General features: G+C 47.7%; 2 protein-coding genes across 2 annotated transcripts in view; one reads left to right on the forward strand and one right to left on the reverse strand.

Annotated features, from left to right (window-relative positions):
- Positions 1 to 2,409, forward strand: part of FCMR (Fc fragment of IgM receptor) — a 15,930-nt gene extending 13,521 nt beyond the window's left edge. Inside the window, exon 8 of the mRNA XM_042976084.1 lies at positions 636 to 2,409. Coding sequence (XP_042832018.1) covers positions 636 to 812 — 177 coding nt within the window. The 3' untranslated portion in view covers positions 813 to 2,409. The remainder of the gene's footprint in view (positions 1 to 635) is intronic.
- A 91-nt stretch (positions 2,410 to 2,500) lies between these two features.
- On the reverse strand, positions 2,501 to 7,043 carry IL24 (interleukin 24). Its single transcript, XM_042976072.1, has 4 exons — positions 6,820 to 7,043; positions 5,631 to 5,693; positions 4,032 to 4,106; positions 2,501 to 3,121 (listed from the first exon to the last, which is right to left on the reverse strand). The coding sequence occupies exons 1-4, from the start codon at positions 6,988 to 6,990 to the stop codon at positions 3,038 to 3,040; spliced, it is 393 nt and encodes a 130-aa protein (XP_042832006.1). The 5' UTR covers positions 6,991 to 7,043; the 3' UTR covers positions 2,501 to 3,037.
- Positions 7,044 to 16,670: the final 9,627 nt, after the last annotated feature.

The raw sequence follows: 16,670 nt of genomic DNA on the forward strand, positions 1-16,670 counted from the left end.
CCCTACTGAAGCCTTCGTGGGTGGATGCTACAATAATGGCACAGTGCGGGGTCATGGCACAACCCTGTCCTCCCAAGAACTGACCCATCCTGAAAGCAGAGGATCCTGAAGTTTCTGTCCGGGGAAGAGGAACAGCACTGTGCCCAGGTGGCACGCTTCCTTCTTCCTCTTCAGTACCCAGCCCTTTCCTGGAATGCACTGTTAGGCCACATCACGGCTCCTCTGAGTCCTTATGGATGACTCACCCTACTCTTGAATAACTCCCTAAGAAGATGCATATTTATTCCACAAGTCACACCGTCTAATCCTAGAAGGGAAACTCCTCTGGCAGCTGAGTCTCCTTCAGCCCCAGGCTTAACCGTGTGATTTTAGCCTGAGCCCCATTTAAGGCATTTCTTGCCCATATCAGAGCTAAGTGTTTTCCAGCCACCTGAGGTGAGATGCCACCCTGAAACTCCCCAAGGTTAAGCCACTTGGCGAAGCTCAGCCACTTCTGTGTCTTTGTCTTTGAGAAATCAGCAACCATGTACATACTCCGCCCCCCCCCCCCCCCATTGCCCACTGTGGAAATCTGTCTGGAGAGATACCAAAATCACCCTACCCAGATTCAGTGATGCTTCTTTGGTTGTTCCCAGGTAATGGAAACTCTCTGGCTCCATGCCCCATCTCTGAAGACCAGCTGTGAATATGTGAGCCTCTACTACAAGCCTGTTGCCAAAGCAGAGGACACTGATTCAGATGACTATGTCAATATTCCCTGCCTGACTCACCTGTCCCACTGTCCCCCTGGGCCCAGACCTTGGTGCCAATGAGTCTTATCTATCTGCTGGTTTCCAATACCTCCTCTGTTTTTGGAGCCCTTATTACCTCCCACACTAACCTTAAGTCTTGTTCCTGTCTCTCCTGAACATAGCTCTGTACCCCCTCCTGTTTCTTCTTGCACACCTCTACAGCCCTCTGTGGTTTTCAGGTAGGCTCTGGGCAGGCAGAGTATTTGTCCCTGTGCTACCTGCTTCCCTTCCAAGCCAACGGGATTTGCGGAGTGTCTTTGATCACAGGGTCTTTGCTGCCCTGGGTCTAGACACATGGCATCAGACTGGAGGATAGACATAAGTGTTGCTTCGGGGGACTTGCTCAGTCTTGGGCCTCATACCAGTCAAAGGCCCCCAGACCGCCTCATGAGGGCATGCCTCAGGCCTGTGAGCTAGGAAGGGGCCTGGTATGAAATGCCCCTGGCAACATCTTTGCCCTGATCATAGGGCTGGCTCTTACTAGTGAGCTTCTATTCATCTTGAGTCCTATGATAAGGACATTTCATTTTGAGATGACAATTAAGGGTTATAAATTTTCAGAACCATGCTTGTGTTAGTGACTATCCATCTATCTATCCATCTATCTATGTATCTATCCATCTATCTATCTATCCATCCATCCACCCACCCATCCATCCATCCATCTACCTACCTACCTACCTACCTACCTACCTACCTACCTATCTATCCTCTTTACTGTCTCCCTCCTTTGATGCCCATAAGTACCCTGATCAGTGTCTATCCTATTTTGAAAATAGGATAGTTTGTGTCATCATCTCCTTATCTTTCTTCCATGGCCTAGCACTGATATCTGTGCACTTTCTTTAGTGCCGGGCTAGTTTGGCCATCCCAAACCATTACATCTCTCTGCTTTCAGAAACGCACCTCATTTCTTTGCCAGGTAGCTTATAGCAAGGTGGGTCAGGAGAGTGGATTCTTAAGGGGCCAGGCGCTGTGTAATAGCACTTAATGTCGTGAAAGAAGACATATCTCCCCTCCTATATATACTTTCTCCTAAGTTTTTCTGGCAAGGGCATAGGCAGACATTGTATCTTTGGATTAAAGTCCACTACAAAGTTCAGCTAGGGTTTGAGGCTAGAGAACACACAGTCTTGCTATTAAGAAGAGCTTTCCTGGATGCATAACACAGCCTCACCGGGCACTTGCCCACAGTTAGAAAGAAGAGGCTGCTAGAATTGAGTTCCCTGCTTTTTAATCAACGGGGATTGTCATCAAAGATTGGGCAGTATATTCAGGTGTGATGACGCCATTAGCATCTAAGCAAGGTCAGCTTGATAATGGCACCCTCTCAAGCGGTGGATAAGAATGAGTAGGATATGGAAGGAGGGTCCCCAAAGAGAAGGGATGGGTGGGGGTGACATTGGGAGAACTGAAATGTTTAGGGAGAGCCTACTTTGTGCGGGGCACTTAGCCTGCCTTATATCTTTCATCATTGACATTTCAAACCGGTGCTCCTCACCACTCCCCAGTGTTGTGTTTCTGCAGATTTCATGACAATATGATTTCCAGGGTGTCTGGGTGGCTCAGCTGGTTAAACCTGCAATTTCAGCTCAGGTCATGATCTCAAGGTTTGTGTGTTTGAACTCTGCTGTATCAGCACAGAGCCCCTGCGAATCCTCTGTCTCCCTCTCTCTCTGCCCCTCTCTCTCCCCCATGTGCACACACACACACACACACACACACACACTCTGTCTCTCTTTCTCAAAAATAAAGAAACATTTAAAAAAATATATGATTTCCATGCCCTGAAGTTCAACTTCATATCCCAGCTCCCCTCATTGCTCCTCAACAATTCAAAGACAGACAAAATATCTAGTTTATTAAGCATTTACTGAGCACTCATCTACTGCCCCACAGTGTCAAGGATCGTGGGGGATAAAAAACAAGCATGGGACACAGTCCTTGCTGCCTACACAGAACTTACAGTCTGACAAATAAATATGACATCAGTTAAAACACTGACTGGAATTAAATAGAGTTGTAATAAATATAGGAGTCTACTTTGTAGATTACTCATAGCATCCAAGGGAACCTTCCATGGCTATCTTTGGGGCCGCTTAAAGAATGAAGTATTTGAAGATAAGCCCGGCCAAGAATGCAACCCGTCATCAAGGACATGATGTGCCCAGAGAATATTATCACATGAAGGGACATGGAACGTTGGAAATGACATGGAGAACAAGGCGCCTTCCTGGTCTCGGCATTCAGAGCTGGTAGAATTTTTCCATCCAGGTCAAGAGAATGTCCACTTCTCCAAAGGCTTTGGTCTGGGCCGCTTCTATGTCCAACTAAAGAGAAAGGACATTGGAAGATCTACCACATTAGCCACAAGAATAAATTTCTTTCCCACACACCACTCCTGGAGCTGGCCTGACCCCGAGTCATGGGCTGTGTCACCTTTGGGATAGCCTCTGCTGAGCTCACTCCCTGCCCCGTCATTTATTCCTTGGCAGGGGTGGGGTGGGGGAGGCAGTGAGTACCAACGGACCAGTGCGTAGCAATGGGTAAGGAATGAGGGAGAAACACTGGAGTTCCTGATAATAAGAACTCTAGAACCCCAGTGCGGGGCAGATCTCGATACCCTCCTAACTGCAGATGAAGAAACTGAGGCCCTGGTGGCCCCTTTCCTCTGTATATTATTCCTCTTCACCATTTATTTTTAGGCTGATATATCTGTTCCTCAAAAAAGTGATCAAAATCATATTTTGGGAGCAGGGGTCTGGGGATGAAATTGGATTTTCTTTGTAGTCTTTATTTGGGAGACAGGAATAGATCTTCCCATGCCTTTTTTTTCCCTCACAAACTAGAACTTTGGAGCATTATGGAAAATATTGGAGATTGGAAGTCTGTGTTTGGGGGGGTAGGGGGCCTCCTTCCAACTCCAATTGCCTAGCTCAGGTATTCATAAAACGCACAGGGAGAGTCCTTGATAATGAAATCATCTTGTAGGGTGATAGAAAAGCATGTTAACGCGACAAGTGGCACAAACATGGACCATGTAGCTTGTGGAGCTTGGGCAAAGCACGTGATAACTAATGCAAATACGCCTGTGCTTGTGCTAAATTAGGTAGATTTCGGGCACGGCGGGTGGAGACACCTGCAGTGAATTCTGCATTAGGCCTCTGAGGCACCCTCGTGTGACGGTTCTGTCTAGTCTACTCGTGGATAAGCAGGCTCTCAAATTCTGGCATCGATTACCTGTTTAAACGCTCTCTGGAACAGCAGAAACCGCCTGCGTGCACTGTCACTGACAGAAAACATCTCATTTTCCTGCTAAATAATAGAAAAGAAATTGTGTCAAGTTCAAGTGTTGGATAGCAGCAGAGGCAAGCCCCTCCCACTCCTTCCCAGTGATGCCAGAGGGGTTCCCAAGGCAGGCCCTGAGTCCCACATTCTCAAGGTAGCCACGCCACTGCCGAACTCCCACCCGTGGTGGGGGCTGACTCCTCTCTTTTGCACGGTCATCTTGCCATGTAGGGCATCTTGCATGTAGGGCATCTACATTTTATAGGTAAGAAAAGTGAAACTCAGGGAGGTTGACTTCTTTGCAAAGAGTCATCCAGCTGGTTAGAAGCAGATCTGAACTGGAACCCAGAACTAGTAGTATCCAGAGCCTGTACCCTTTTCCACCACAGCACTCAATCCCTGTTAAGGAATAAACAGGACTAGGTGCAGGGAGGGAGGGGCGCCTGGGTGGCTCAATCAGATAAGTGTCTGCCTTTGGCTCAGGTTATGATCTCACGGGTCTGTGAGTTCGAGCCCCGCATCAGGCTCTGTGCTGACAGCTCAGAGCCTGGATCCTGCTTCAGATTCTGTGTCTTCTCTGTCTGCTTCTCCCCTGCTCTCTCTCTCTCTCTCTCTCTCAAAAATAAATAAACATTTAAAAATAAAAAAATAAAAAAAGATGAGGGGAGGAAGGGCATCTTATCAAAATACACCATTTCCTCTGGGCACTGGGTCCCAGCTTTGTTCTACTCACACTGGGCTGTAGTTTTGACACGATGACAACGAAGTTGTTGGCCAGAGTGGAGAATGACTTCCGGACCCTGAAGTCAGCTGCCTTATCCTGGTAGTTTTTGAAAACGGTATTCAAGTAGAACTTCAGCAGGGCACGGATAAGGTAACAGCTCTCAGCGTTCTGGGGAGGGTCTCAGTCACGAAGAGCCCTCTGCACACACCCCGCCCCACCCCCCACCCCGGGCCCTGGATGCACAACCCACGTGCCACATGAGGCAAGGTAAGCACAGAGAGAAAGAGATCTTCTAGGAGATGTTAGTAAACATTAGATCTGAAGGAGTCTTCGGGGGCATGCAGAGTGGTGCCTTTGATTTACAGCAGGAACCACAGACCCAGACCTAGGTCCCAGGACCGCTGACTCCCCATCTGGTTAATATTCTTTCCTCTACACCACATGGCCTCTCTAATGCTGTAGAGGGGAGTGATGGACCCTGAAAGACACGTGGTGGTTCAGTGTTGAGAGTCCAGGGAAAGGACTGGAAAGACAAGTGAGAAAACAAAACTGACACCCTGGAACACGGGAATTGCACTCCAGCTCCCGTGAGCTCCAGAGTGGAGCTCAACACCTCGCAGGGATCAGGACTCAGTACATATGCTCATTGACCGCCCAGTCAGGTGAGGGGAAGAAAGTGGGGGAGAAGGATGGGAACCAAAGAGACCTAAGTGGACGCACAGGCAGAAGAGAAGTTTCTGTCAGCCTCCCCTAGACCACCCCTCACCACTACCTATAGAAGACAAGTCATGAGACAGAGGCATCGTCTTTCCCCAGCGTCTGATTACCGAGACGTTATGCAGAACCTCCTTCCGTAGTAGCCGGACATTCGTGATGTTATCCTTAGCTTGCTTTGGGAATAGAAAGAAAAGATGTGTCCAGCTTCGGGGGCAGCACAGACACCAACCTTGCGAATGCACGCTGACCCCCCAAATCTATCCAGTCTGAAATCTCAGAGGCCAGAAGGACCACGGGAGGACCGAAGAAAGGCTGTGCTGAGTTGGCCCCTGGGGTGAGGGTACAAATTTCTAGCCACAAAAATCACTATACTTAATCCCCGGGGCGGATGGAATCCCAGGAGCTCTCACAGCCCAGGAACCTGTTGGATTCCTTTGGTCAGGAAGAAATAAGCCTCTTTGGTTTATGAATGACTTAGGGGCAGGGTTTTGCCTCCATATTCCATAGGGGTTGGCATGGGTGGGGGCTGCACCTTCGAGCTGCCTCTTGCCCTTGGAGCTTCCTCTGAAGCCCCGCCTCCCGCTCCAGATCTTGGATTATAGTCAAATCATCCTTGCGAGAAAGGAGTTTTAGAGCTCATCTTCCCGCCTCCTCAATGTGCAAACAAGGAACCTGATGGGGGAGGGGCACTGTGCCCAGTTTCAAGGTCAAGATCACACCTAGATGTTCTGTCCCCAGTCCTCACTCTCCCCTCCCCCAGGCTGCCTCATCGAGCTCCCTCTTCCTACCTGGAATCCAAAACATTGTTTAAGGAGCACATTTGCCAGTGTGAGTACTGGGTCACTTTTGGGACTTGGTGAAATTCACAGTCACATTTCACAAGCCGCCCCCTCCCATCTCAGCATTTGCCATTCTTTCTACCTTTAACCAAAGCCTTGGCAGGTGGGAACAGACTAGCAGGAGCCTGGCAGATAAAAACTTCAGTGGGTCTCAAAGAATTTCCCACGACTGCTGGTTGGTGAAGTCCCCTGTCCCCCTGGGCCGTAGATGACGCCCAGGTGAATCAGGATCCCTTCTCTATCCCCCTTGGGCTGTGTTTATTTTCCTAGACATTGACCACATCTTTCTGAGCCTCTGTTTCCTTATGTGCAAGAGCGAATGTGGGCTTGTGATGCATCTGACTTTGAGTTATCATATAGGAAAATAATAAGTGAGTTACAGAGGGCTCCATAGTCATAAGATATCGTCCGGCGCTCACGGCAACCCCTGTGGCTGGGTCCAGAACAACACTTCACTCACCACAATGTCCTTCATGGCCCAGAAGGCCTCCCACAGTTCCTGGAGGACGACTCCCTCCACCCGGCAGGGTCCGAATTGGAACTCTTGGCCCTGGATGCCTGGCCCCTGGCTCCAAAGATGTAGGATCAGACTCAGGCAGAGGAGGGAAGTCCTCAGCACTGGAAAGCCCATCTGCAGGGAAGGAAGGACCAGGTGTGGATCCTGCTGGAAGAAAGGGAGGCATCCCACTGAGAAAGGACTTCTGCCCAGCAGCGGCATTCCCAGAGTAATGCCCCTTGGCTCTACCTTAGCCAGCTTCGGGGACACACAGATGTGAAATCTGAGACCAGGGTAAGTTCCTAGTGTTAGAATATTCTAAACATGTAGCCTTGCTGTGCGCTGGGGTGGGGCGAGGGTCTTTCTGTCCCTCCATCTCGTACCCTCTGGTCTCACTCTCTCTCTCTCTCTCTCTCTCTGCCCTCCCCCACCATGCCCACCCATGTCACACACACACCCAGCACCTCCTTCCTCACCCCATGTACGTTCTCTCCAGCCAACAACCAGCCCGTCAGAATTTGACCAAGAAGGCAGGGGTGGTGGTGGCATTTAATGTGCCAAAGAACGTGTGAGCCTGAACTCTGAAGGAGAGGGACCTTAACTAGGCGTTTGTTTGTCTGAGCTCTGCCCTAAAGTCATGAGGCACACTTGAGCGGGTCTTTACTCCTCCCCCAGGAGAAGGTCATCCTCGCTCCCCATGATGGGGGGAGTCCAGGGATTGACCCTGGCCTGTAGGAAGGGGCACAGACAGCAGGTTAGGGGCACACGTTCACTCTGCCACCTCGAATGTGCGACTCACCCCTGACTCTAAGAATTAACTTTTCAGGTAACTGAATGAGAGGGAGGAATCAGATCTCCAGGTGAATCACCGTTAAAACCTCCCACTGAAGCTCCATTTGGGATGACTGTGTAGAGGCCCCAAGCTAGGCGATGGTGACCCATTATCTGTTTATCATAACTGAACGCACAGAGTTTCTTCTCCCTGCTTCCTTTGCCTTTTGCTTTTCTTCCTTCCTTCTTTCCTCCCCACTTTTTCCCTCCCTCCCTCCCTCCCTCCCTCCCTCCCTCCCTTCCTGCTGTTCTTTTCTTCTTTCTTTCTTTCTTTCTTTCTTTCTTTCTTTCTTTCTTTCTTTCTTTCTTCCACAAACATTTAAGAACCTATCTTACTCCGGGCACTGGTCTCAAACCTGAAGCCACTCAGTTCTAGCCCTAGACTGCGCAGGAAGGTGAGAGCCGACCTGTGTCTGGAATGACGACTAACACGTGCCCAGGACGAATGCCCGATATCCTCTGCCATGCAGGTCGGTGCCTCAGTGTCTCCCTCAAAGTCTGTTCCTTCAAACACTGCAGGCTTTGCAGCCTCTCTTGACAATTCGTCTCTGGACCTCACAATCCTCCCGGCCTTCCTTCCATCCAGCCCAGATCCTTCTTGGTGTTAAAGCAGGAGAATGCAGCTCCTCACCATCCCCCAGGACCCATTCCCAGTGAGGCAGCGGTCCAATGCTTCGAAGCCTAAGTACTCAGGAACCACCCCCACCCCCCCATCACTCACCCCAGGTCCTGGAAGTGACGTTTGAGGGCTTGCTGTTTGGGGGTGGCTGGCTCCTGTTATGGAGGGGCAAGCTGGACAGGCACCCTCACCGTTCACCGACCGGGGTGTAACTGTGGGTGGAAGGTTCTTCTCCCAGCCCCGAAAGCCGTTTCTAAAGTAAAGATGTGCAGGCTAGCAAGGCTTGGTGGAGATCATATATATGGGGGCTGGGGGGAGGGGCAGAGGAAAAAGGGGAGGTGGAGAAAGGGAAATTGGTCATGCTCTCCTAGAGAATTACTTCACCGCCTACTCACCCTTCATTTGAAGACAATGGGGATGTGGGGAAAAACAGCCCCTGAGATGAGATTCGACCTCGGGCTGAGTTCTGCCTGTGCCACCAGCTCTGTGACCAGGGGCAAGTCTCCCAACTACCCTGAGCCTCAGTTTCTGCATCTATAAAATTAACACACACACAAAAAAACCTGTCCCACCTCTCCCAGAGGGCAGGTGCAAGGAGGAAACGGGGAAAATGACAGGATGCTTTGTAAATTCCATACACATGTAAATACGTTATTGCTACGCAGAGTACCCCAGTCTCCTTACTCCAAACTCTTTCAGGAATTATGCCCTATTAATGATGGGACAGTAACCTAGAGACTCAGGATAGCCTATGAGCACCTCTGTGGTGGCTCAGGGCCAGGAATCTCAGAGTGTTTCCTGACATGCGGCCACCGATGGTCCCTTCTCAGGTGCAGGAAGAATAAAGAAGTGTGTGCACGGCCAGGTCTGGAAAGCTGAGGGGCCCTGGTGTCCCGGTGGGTTAGCGTCGGCCTGTGCTGCTTGGCCGGGGATCACCCAGGGCATGTGACAGTGTGGGATGTCCGGAACACCAGCACAGTCAAGAAACCCAACCTTATGTCCGGCTAGCAAGGCGTTCAGACATCAGTTAGTCCATGTTTAAGTGATGGGTAGACTGGAGCGGTGTTCCCAAAGCATGTTGCACCGAATCTGGTCCTGAGGGACAAGAGACTTCATAGTGAGTAAATTAGAGAAGGCAGGCACTTGCCAGCCCCTCTCAGAAACGTGGCTCACTCCTGAGAGTAGTGGACACTGAGAGCTCCCGTGAGGGCTGGGAGGGGTGGGGGCAGGCAGGGACCCGCGCTGAACTTTGTTTTATGCAGCAGTTCCCATGGGTATTTGACCATGTCCTTGGGACACGTTGTAGGCAACACTGGACCCTGCATCAGGGAATGACAAACGGCAGACAAAGAATGAGCCTAGAACAGCTTACCTGTGACCTAAGAATGGTTTTTACATTTTTTAATGATTGAAAAAAATACTGAGCCATGAAAAGAATGTGAAATTCAAATTTCAGTGTCCATGAATAACGAAGTTTTGTTGGGACACGGCCACACCCAATTTGCTTACATATTTTCTATGGCTGCTTTCGTGCTCAGTGACAGAGACCAATAGTTGTGGCTGAGATCCTATGGCCCACAAAGCCCAAAATATTTACGCTCTCGCCCTTTGCAGAGAGAGGCTTTATCTGTTTTTTTTTGTTTTGTTTTGTTTTCAAATTTTTATTTAAATTAGTTCACATACAGTGCAAAATTGGTTTCAGGAGTAACTTGAGTTCAGAATTTAGTGATTCATCGCTTACATACAACACCCGGCTGCACAAACAACTTTAAACCCGGGTTCAGGCAAGAGACATGGGCATAGGAAGTGACATGAGGGGCGGGAAAATTTTCCGCAGCTCAGTGGAGAAGGAAGAACAGGGGGCCCTGGGGGACTTGGCCCTTCCCCATCTCTCCAGTTGGCAGACCCTTCCCGATCTCTCCGGCACCGGCACCCCTTCCCTTCATCACACGTGCAACGGTGTTTATTTCCTTAAGCAGACAAAATCCTTTCTGCAATCCCTGGTCTGCTGCTGCTGCCTGTAGGAGGACCAAGCTTGAGTCCTTCGCTCCTGGAGGACCTACATCTTGCCCTCTGGTCCTGGGCAGGAGCCCACACCACGCCCTTTCCTCCCCTTCCAGGATCCAGAGCATTACTAAAAATTCCTCCCTACTACGGTAAGAAGATGCCCAGGGGCGTCCAAGAGACAGCAAAGAACACAAAGTTAAAGTGCAGCAACGGTAGACAAGGGGGGAGACAGGAGAGGACTGGAGAGACAGACAGCTGAGCAGGAAGCGGAGAGAGAAAGTGAGCCCCGGGGCTCACTAGACAGCGCTAGCGACTGTTGAGAGGCAGGGGGGCAGGAGGGATGAGCTGTTAGGGCAGGCTAGAACAGAGGCGTGAGGTCATGGAATATACTGCGCTAGGTTCCAGGATACCCACCTGGGGTCATGAGTAGCTAATTCTGTCTAAGGAAGGAATCGTATAATATGGACATTCCAGGCAAACACGTGCCAGAACTTAACATAGCGCGATTACCTGGGCAGAGATGACAAAGAGAGAACTCAGGGACCTTGGCCCAGTGTCAACTCAGGTTGCTGGTTATAAGCACAAGCTTTGCACACGGACACACTCGGGTTCAAAACATGATGGAGTCGCCTCCGAGCTGTCTGTGTTTCAGTTTCCTCATCTATAAAGTCAAGTCCTATCTAGGGCCACAAAGACACAATGACGTACAGCCTGTTAAGTGTGGTCTGTGGACCAACAGCAACAGCAGTATTTGGAAGCTCATTAGAAATGCAAAATATTGGGTTCTGGGTGGCTCAGTTGGTTAAGAATCTGACTCTTAATTTTGGCTCAGGTCATGATCTGAGTCGTGGGATCAAGCCCCCTGTCAGGCTCCACGCTGATAAGTTGGAAGCTGCTTGGGATTCTCTCTCTCCCTCTCTCTCTGCCCTTCCCCTGCTCATGCTCTCTCTCTCTCTCTCCCCACTAAAAAAAGAAAAGAAAAGAAAGAAAGAAATGCAGAACCTCAAACCCTTCCCCCCAGACTACTGAACCAAAATGTGCATTTTAAGAAAGTCCGAGGTGATTCTTTAAATTTTTTTTAATGTTTATTTATTTTTGACAGAGAGAGACAGAGCATGAGATGGGGAGGGGCAGAGAGAGAGGGAGACACAGAATTGGAAGCAGGCTCCAGGCTCCAAGCTGTCAGGACAGAGCCCGACGCGGGGCTCAAACTCACAGACCGTGAGATCATGACCTGAGCCGAAGTCGGATGCTCAAACGACTGAGCCACCCAGGCGCCCCTCCGAGGTGATTCTTAAATATATTAAACTAGATTAAAATAAATATATACTTCCATGTAGTAAATGCATCACAAACAAGGGTTTTCAAGTGAAAGCAGAAGGATTAGAGCAGTGATTCTCAATGGTACAATTTTGTCCCTAGGGGACATTTGACAATGTCTGGAGACATTTTTAGGGTGTCCAAACTGGGAAGTATGGGATGTGGAGGTGCTACAGACATGGAGTAGAATGGGCCAGGGATGCTGCTGAACATCCTACGGCCCCTCACCACAAAGAATTATGTGGCCCCAAATGCCAACAATGCTGAGGCTAAGAAATCTGGATCAGAGGAAAATAGTGGCTGTGTGGGAAACAGCTGAAATAACACAAAAGAAGGATAAGAAGGGAGCCCTTCCTGGAGCAGGGGGAGTGGAGAGATAACATGGTCAGGGATGTGGAGAAAGCAAGATGGCAACTTGGATGGCAGAGCCCCAAGGCTCCTGGGAGGGAGCAGATGGGCAAGGGCTGGCCCGCTGGCTCACCCCTGGGGAAGCTCCAAGTGTCAGACTTCAAAAGGTTGGAGAAAGTGGGACTGGTCCTTTGGTCTAGGTCCATGTATTTTTACCCAAACTCCATCCTGGACCAGACTAGGACCAGAGGTTCTTCTAATCTCTCTAACCTCCATACTCTCTGGAGCTTGGGGAATTTCTTTTACAAAAACATTGGGTGGGAGAAAAGGTCCTTTGAGAATAAACTTTGACTTACAAGGCCACTCCCCCGCCCCAAAAAATTCTTTATTAGATTTAGAGGGTGTATTCTGTTTGTCTCGTATCACCTCTGTCATGTATATCTCTCCGCAGAGTTTCAATTTTATGTTTGAGAAATAAATTTACGCCCACCGCACATCTCCCATAAATTCCTCTACATCTGTAGGGAGAGAAAGGGACTGAACTGGGATGGAGAAGGGTCCCATCAACATTGCCCAGGTGAAGCAATAAAGAACTCACTCTTACACCTGAATACCCCCTCTTTCTGATCTGTGGAAATGCCCTGCAGGAGAGAAGTGATGAGCCCACGGACCAGGATTTCCTGATAACCAGGAGCTAAAAGAAAGTTACATCACCATTTTTCTTCCAGTGAATTGAGTTTAATCTTGGCTCTTAAGATGATTCTTATCTCCCTATTTGGCTGGGAAACTTATGCAGTAATACATGTGGGATACCTGGGAGCTTTGTCAGCTCTTTCTCTGTCTCAGCTGCTACCATTCCAGACACAGACATGAAACATGGGTGTCCACGGGTTAACCCCCTTAGACTGGCACTCTGCCATTCTACCTTCTCCTCTTTAGTTGATGGAGTAAATGATTTATTATTATAGACATTTCAAGAGATTAAAGTAAAAGCAAACAAATTCTTTTTACATCTCTACAGCATGCATAGATCTACAAAATACTGCCAAATAAATGTTCTCATCTGACATTCACCGTAACCTTTTGAGATAAGGAGGACAGGTATTATTTCTCTGTGGATTAGAAAACTGAGAGTCAGAGGGTGCCTGGGTGGCTCAGTGGGTTACACATCTGACTTTTGATTTCAGCTCAGGTCATGATCTCACGGGTTCATGAGATGGAGCCCCATATTGGGCTCTGCACTGACAGCACAGAGCCTTCTTGGGATTCTCTCTCCCCCTCTCTCTCTGCTCCTCCCCTGCTCATGTGCTCTCTCTCTCTCAAAATAAATAAATAGACATAAGAAAAAAAAGAAAACTAAGAGTCAGAAGAGTCAAATGATTTTCCCTAGGACATGTAAATAAACAACAGAACCAGACTGGATTAGAGGTCTTCTGGCTTTTAGTCTACAACTCCTTGCCCTGTACCACCCTTCCGTGCAACTTCTCAATCACACAGTCGTGCATTCATTTACCGAAGAAACATTTCCTAACCACTACTGAGTGCCAGAAGAGGCTATACAAAAAAAAAAAAAAAAAAAAAAAAAAAGAATTACCATAATAATATTTCTATACAAATGTCCAGAAGAGACAAATCTATAGAGACAGTAAAGAGAGTTGTGGTTGCCTAGGGTTTGGATTTGGCTTCTGGGTGGATAGGAGGAATGGATGTGACAGCTAACGAGTTTGAGGTTTCTTTTGGGCGGTAAAGAAAATATTCTAAAGTTTGATTATGGAGTTACGCTCTACAAGCTGCCAAATTGTACACGTTCACTAGGTGAACTCTAGGGTGTATGAATTATATCTCAATAAAGCTGCTAAAAAATAAATTCAGATGAAGTCCTCTGGGCTCTAATGTATCAGTAAAGTGGAGATACACTACCAAATGGAATAACTGTCACACTGTGTCTTGGGTGCCCTGAACAGAAGGATGGACCTCATGGACACATCATGTCACATGAGGCAGAATCTCTCATAGTCTTGGAACAGTGCTGGAAGGGGTGGAGAGTCTTTCCAGTAGGGGTGATGTTTCATCTGAGGCTTGAAGCTTGAGCAGGAGTTAATCAGCAAAAACAAAGGGAGGGTACCTGCCTGAGACCACTGTGACCCTCACAAATCCCATGGCCATACAACTACTGTAGGGGACCAAGGAAAAGAAGGATCTGGAAGCTGCTAGAAGAGGTACCACCACAGATAGTTCTTTTGGTTAATGATTCATGGAAATCAACGGGGAACAGCGATCTCAATACCACTTAAGAGCATGAAAAGGGGCCTGGGGTGCTGCTGATCCCTCAGAGCTTCAGGCAAGAACGGACAAGTGGGAGGAAGAGGGAGGTCCTCACTTTCTAAGCCAAGGTTTTTGGCCAACCACAGGAAACAGAACCACAGGAGACATCCAGTCCTGAGAACTGCCCCTGCTTCCCAGAAGCCAGACTCCTGTACCCTCCCACAGCCTGCAAAACATCAGCTTTGAGTCCCAAAGACGTGAATACTTTAAAGACATGACAGTACACAGGTTGGGAAAAATGATAGTTACGGTCTCTTGAATAGATCCAGGTGTAGGATTGTCCTTTTTCCTGTGTCACTCTGTCTTTGACATATCCCCAGTGGCTTTTCCAAATGGAGGTGTTTTTTTTGTTTTATGTTTTTTGTTTTTTGTTTTTTGTTTTAAGAAAGGAAGGAAAGGAGGGAAGCAGGAAGGAAGGAGGAAAGGAAGGGAAAAAGAAAGTGAGGAAAAAGGGAGTCTTACAGACTTTTCCTGTCTCATTCCTCTTTAAAACAGAATGCTTGCTACTCTAGGAGATCCTTCTAAATGCACAAGTCGATTGTATTCCTCCTCAAACCCCAAATCATCTTTGGTTTCTGGTAAGAACACTCTCCCTTCCCCACTCTCACCCATCACTCTTCTTTTCCATTTCTGTATCCCATCAGGTGCCTAACAATTCCACTTACTGAGCGCCCAGTAAATGTGGTTGTTCTATAATCAATTATTAATTTCAAAATCAGGTAAATGGAATGCATTTAAGGGGGGGATAAATTAAATTAAATTGATTTTTTACTTTTGTGTGATTCTCAGCTGATTATTTATGGGTAAAAGTCCATGTAATGGAATGCTTGTTCAGCCACTAATAATTTATATTTACCCTCTTAAAAATTTTTATAACATTTCAGGTTTAAAAACAGAATGATATATGCAGTATGATCCCATTTTTTTTTACAAAAAAGTGGGCATATATGTTGAAAATGACCAAGAGCTATAAATACAAAGATGTTAACAGAATTATCTTTGAGTGGTGAGATAATGGGTGCTTTTCTTCTCTATAGCTTTTCTGTATTTTCCAAGTTTATACAAGCTGAATATAAGTGCAAGGTTCTTTAAGCGTTATTTTGGGGGTTCCTGGGTGGTTTAATCGGTTGAGCATCTGACTTCATTCACTCAGGTCATGATCTTACGGTTCGTGAGTTTGAGCCCCACGTTGGGCTCTGTGCTGACAGCTCAGAGCCTGGAGTCTGCTTCGGATTCTGTGTCTCCCTCTCTCTGCCCCTCCCCTGCTCGTGCTCTGTCTCTTTCAAAAATAAATATTAAAGAAATTTTAAGTTATTTTTAATTTAAATAAATCATTAGTTTCACCATTGCTCACTGAAAATTACTGAAATTCCCTGACCTGGAAATGTACAATCTCTGAGACCTGGTCCATTCGTTTTCCCACACCTCTGCACCCTGTGATCCCAGCCCAACTGAGCTGCTCATCCCTACCTCTGGCTTCCGCCCCTCTGTTCACAATCTGGGATGTCCTTACCACCTGCCAAACCCTAACCACCACCTATCACCTTGACATAGAAAGATGATAGAAAGATGGCCATGATATATTGTTGATTGTCAAAAGCAGATTGCACATGTATATGCATATATATACACATATATAATACACACACACATCCTGTTAAGGACACTTATTTTGAAATAAGTTTCTCTCCCTCTCTCTCTCTCTCTCTCTCTCTCTCCTGAACTAAGGTCTTGGGAGGGCAAAGCGATAGATCTTGTATCCTTCTCTTTTCCTTACACTGCTCAGCAAAGAAGAATAGGTTACTGAATAAATAAATAGTGACTATGATACTCAATATGAAACTGTTCAGAATGATTCGAAATCGGCATTTGGTTGGGTTAACTCAGCACATGAATTAAAATTTTAAATCTCTGAATGCACTCTAAATTGGATATCCACCTGGGGGCGCCTGGGTGGCGCAGTCGGTTAAGCGTCCGACTTCAGCCAGGTCACGATCTCGCGGTCCGTGAGTTCGAGCCCCGGCGTCAGGCTCTGGGCTGATGGCTCGGAGCCTGGAGCCTGTTTCCGATTCTGTGTCTCCCTCTCTCTCTGCCCCTCCCCCGTTCATGCTCTGTCTCTCTCTGTCCCAAAAAAATAAATAAAAAACGTTGAAAAAAAAATTAAAAAAAAAAAATAAATTGGATATCCACCTTAATGTATGGTAGACAAGGGGCGCCTGGGTGGCTCAGCCTGTTAGGCATCTGACTTCAGCTCAGATCACGATCTCATGGTTCATAGGTTCAAGTTCCACGCCTGCTTCAGATTCTGTGTCTCCCTCTCTCTCTTCCCCTCCCCCCCACTCTCTCTCTTTCAAAAATAAATACA

This window comes from Panthera tigris, chromosome F3, assembly GCF_018350195.1.
Source record: "Panthera tigris isolate Pti1 chromosome F3, P.tigris_Pti1_mat1.1, whole genome shotgun sequence".
NCBI lineage: Eukaryota > Metazoa > Chordata > Mammalia > Carnivora > Felidae > Panthera > Panthera tigris.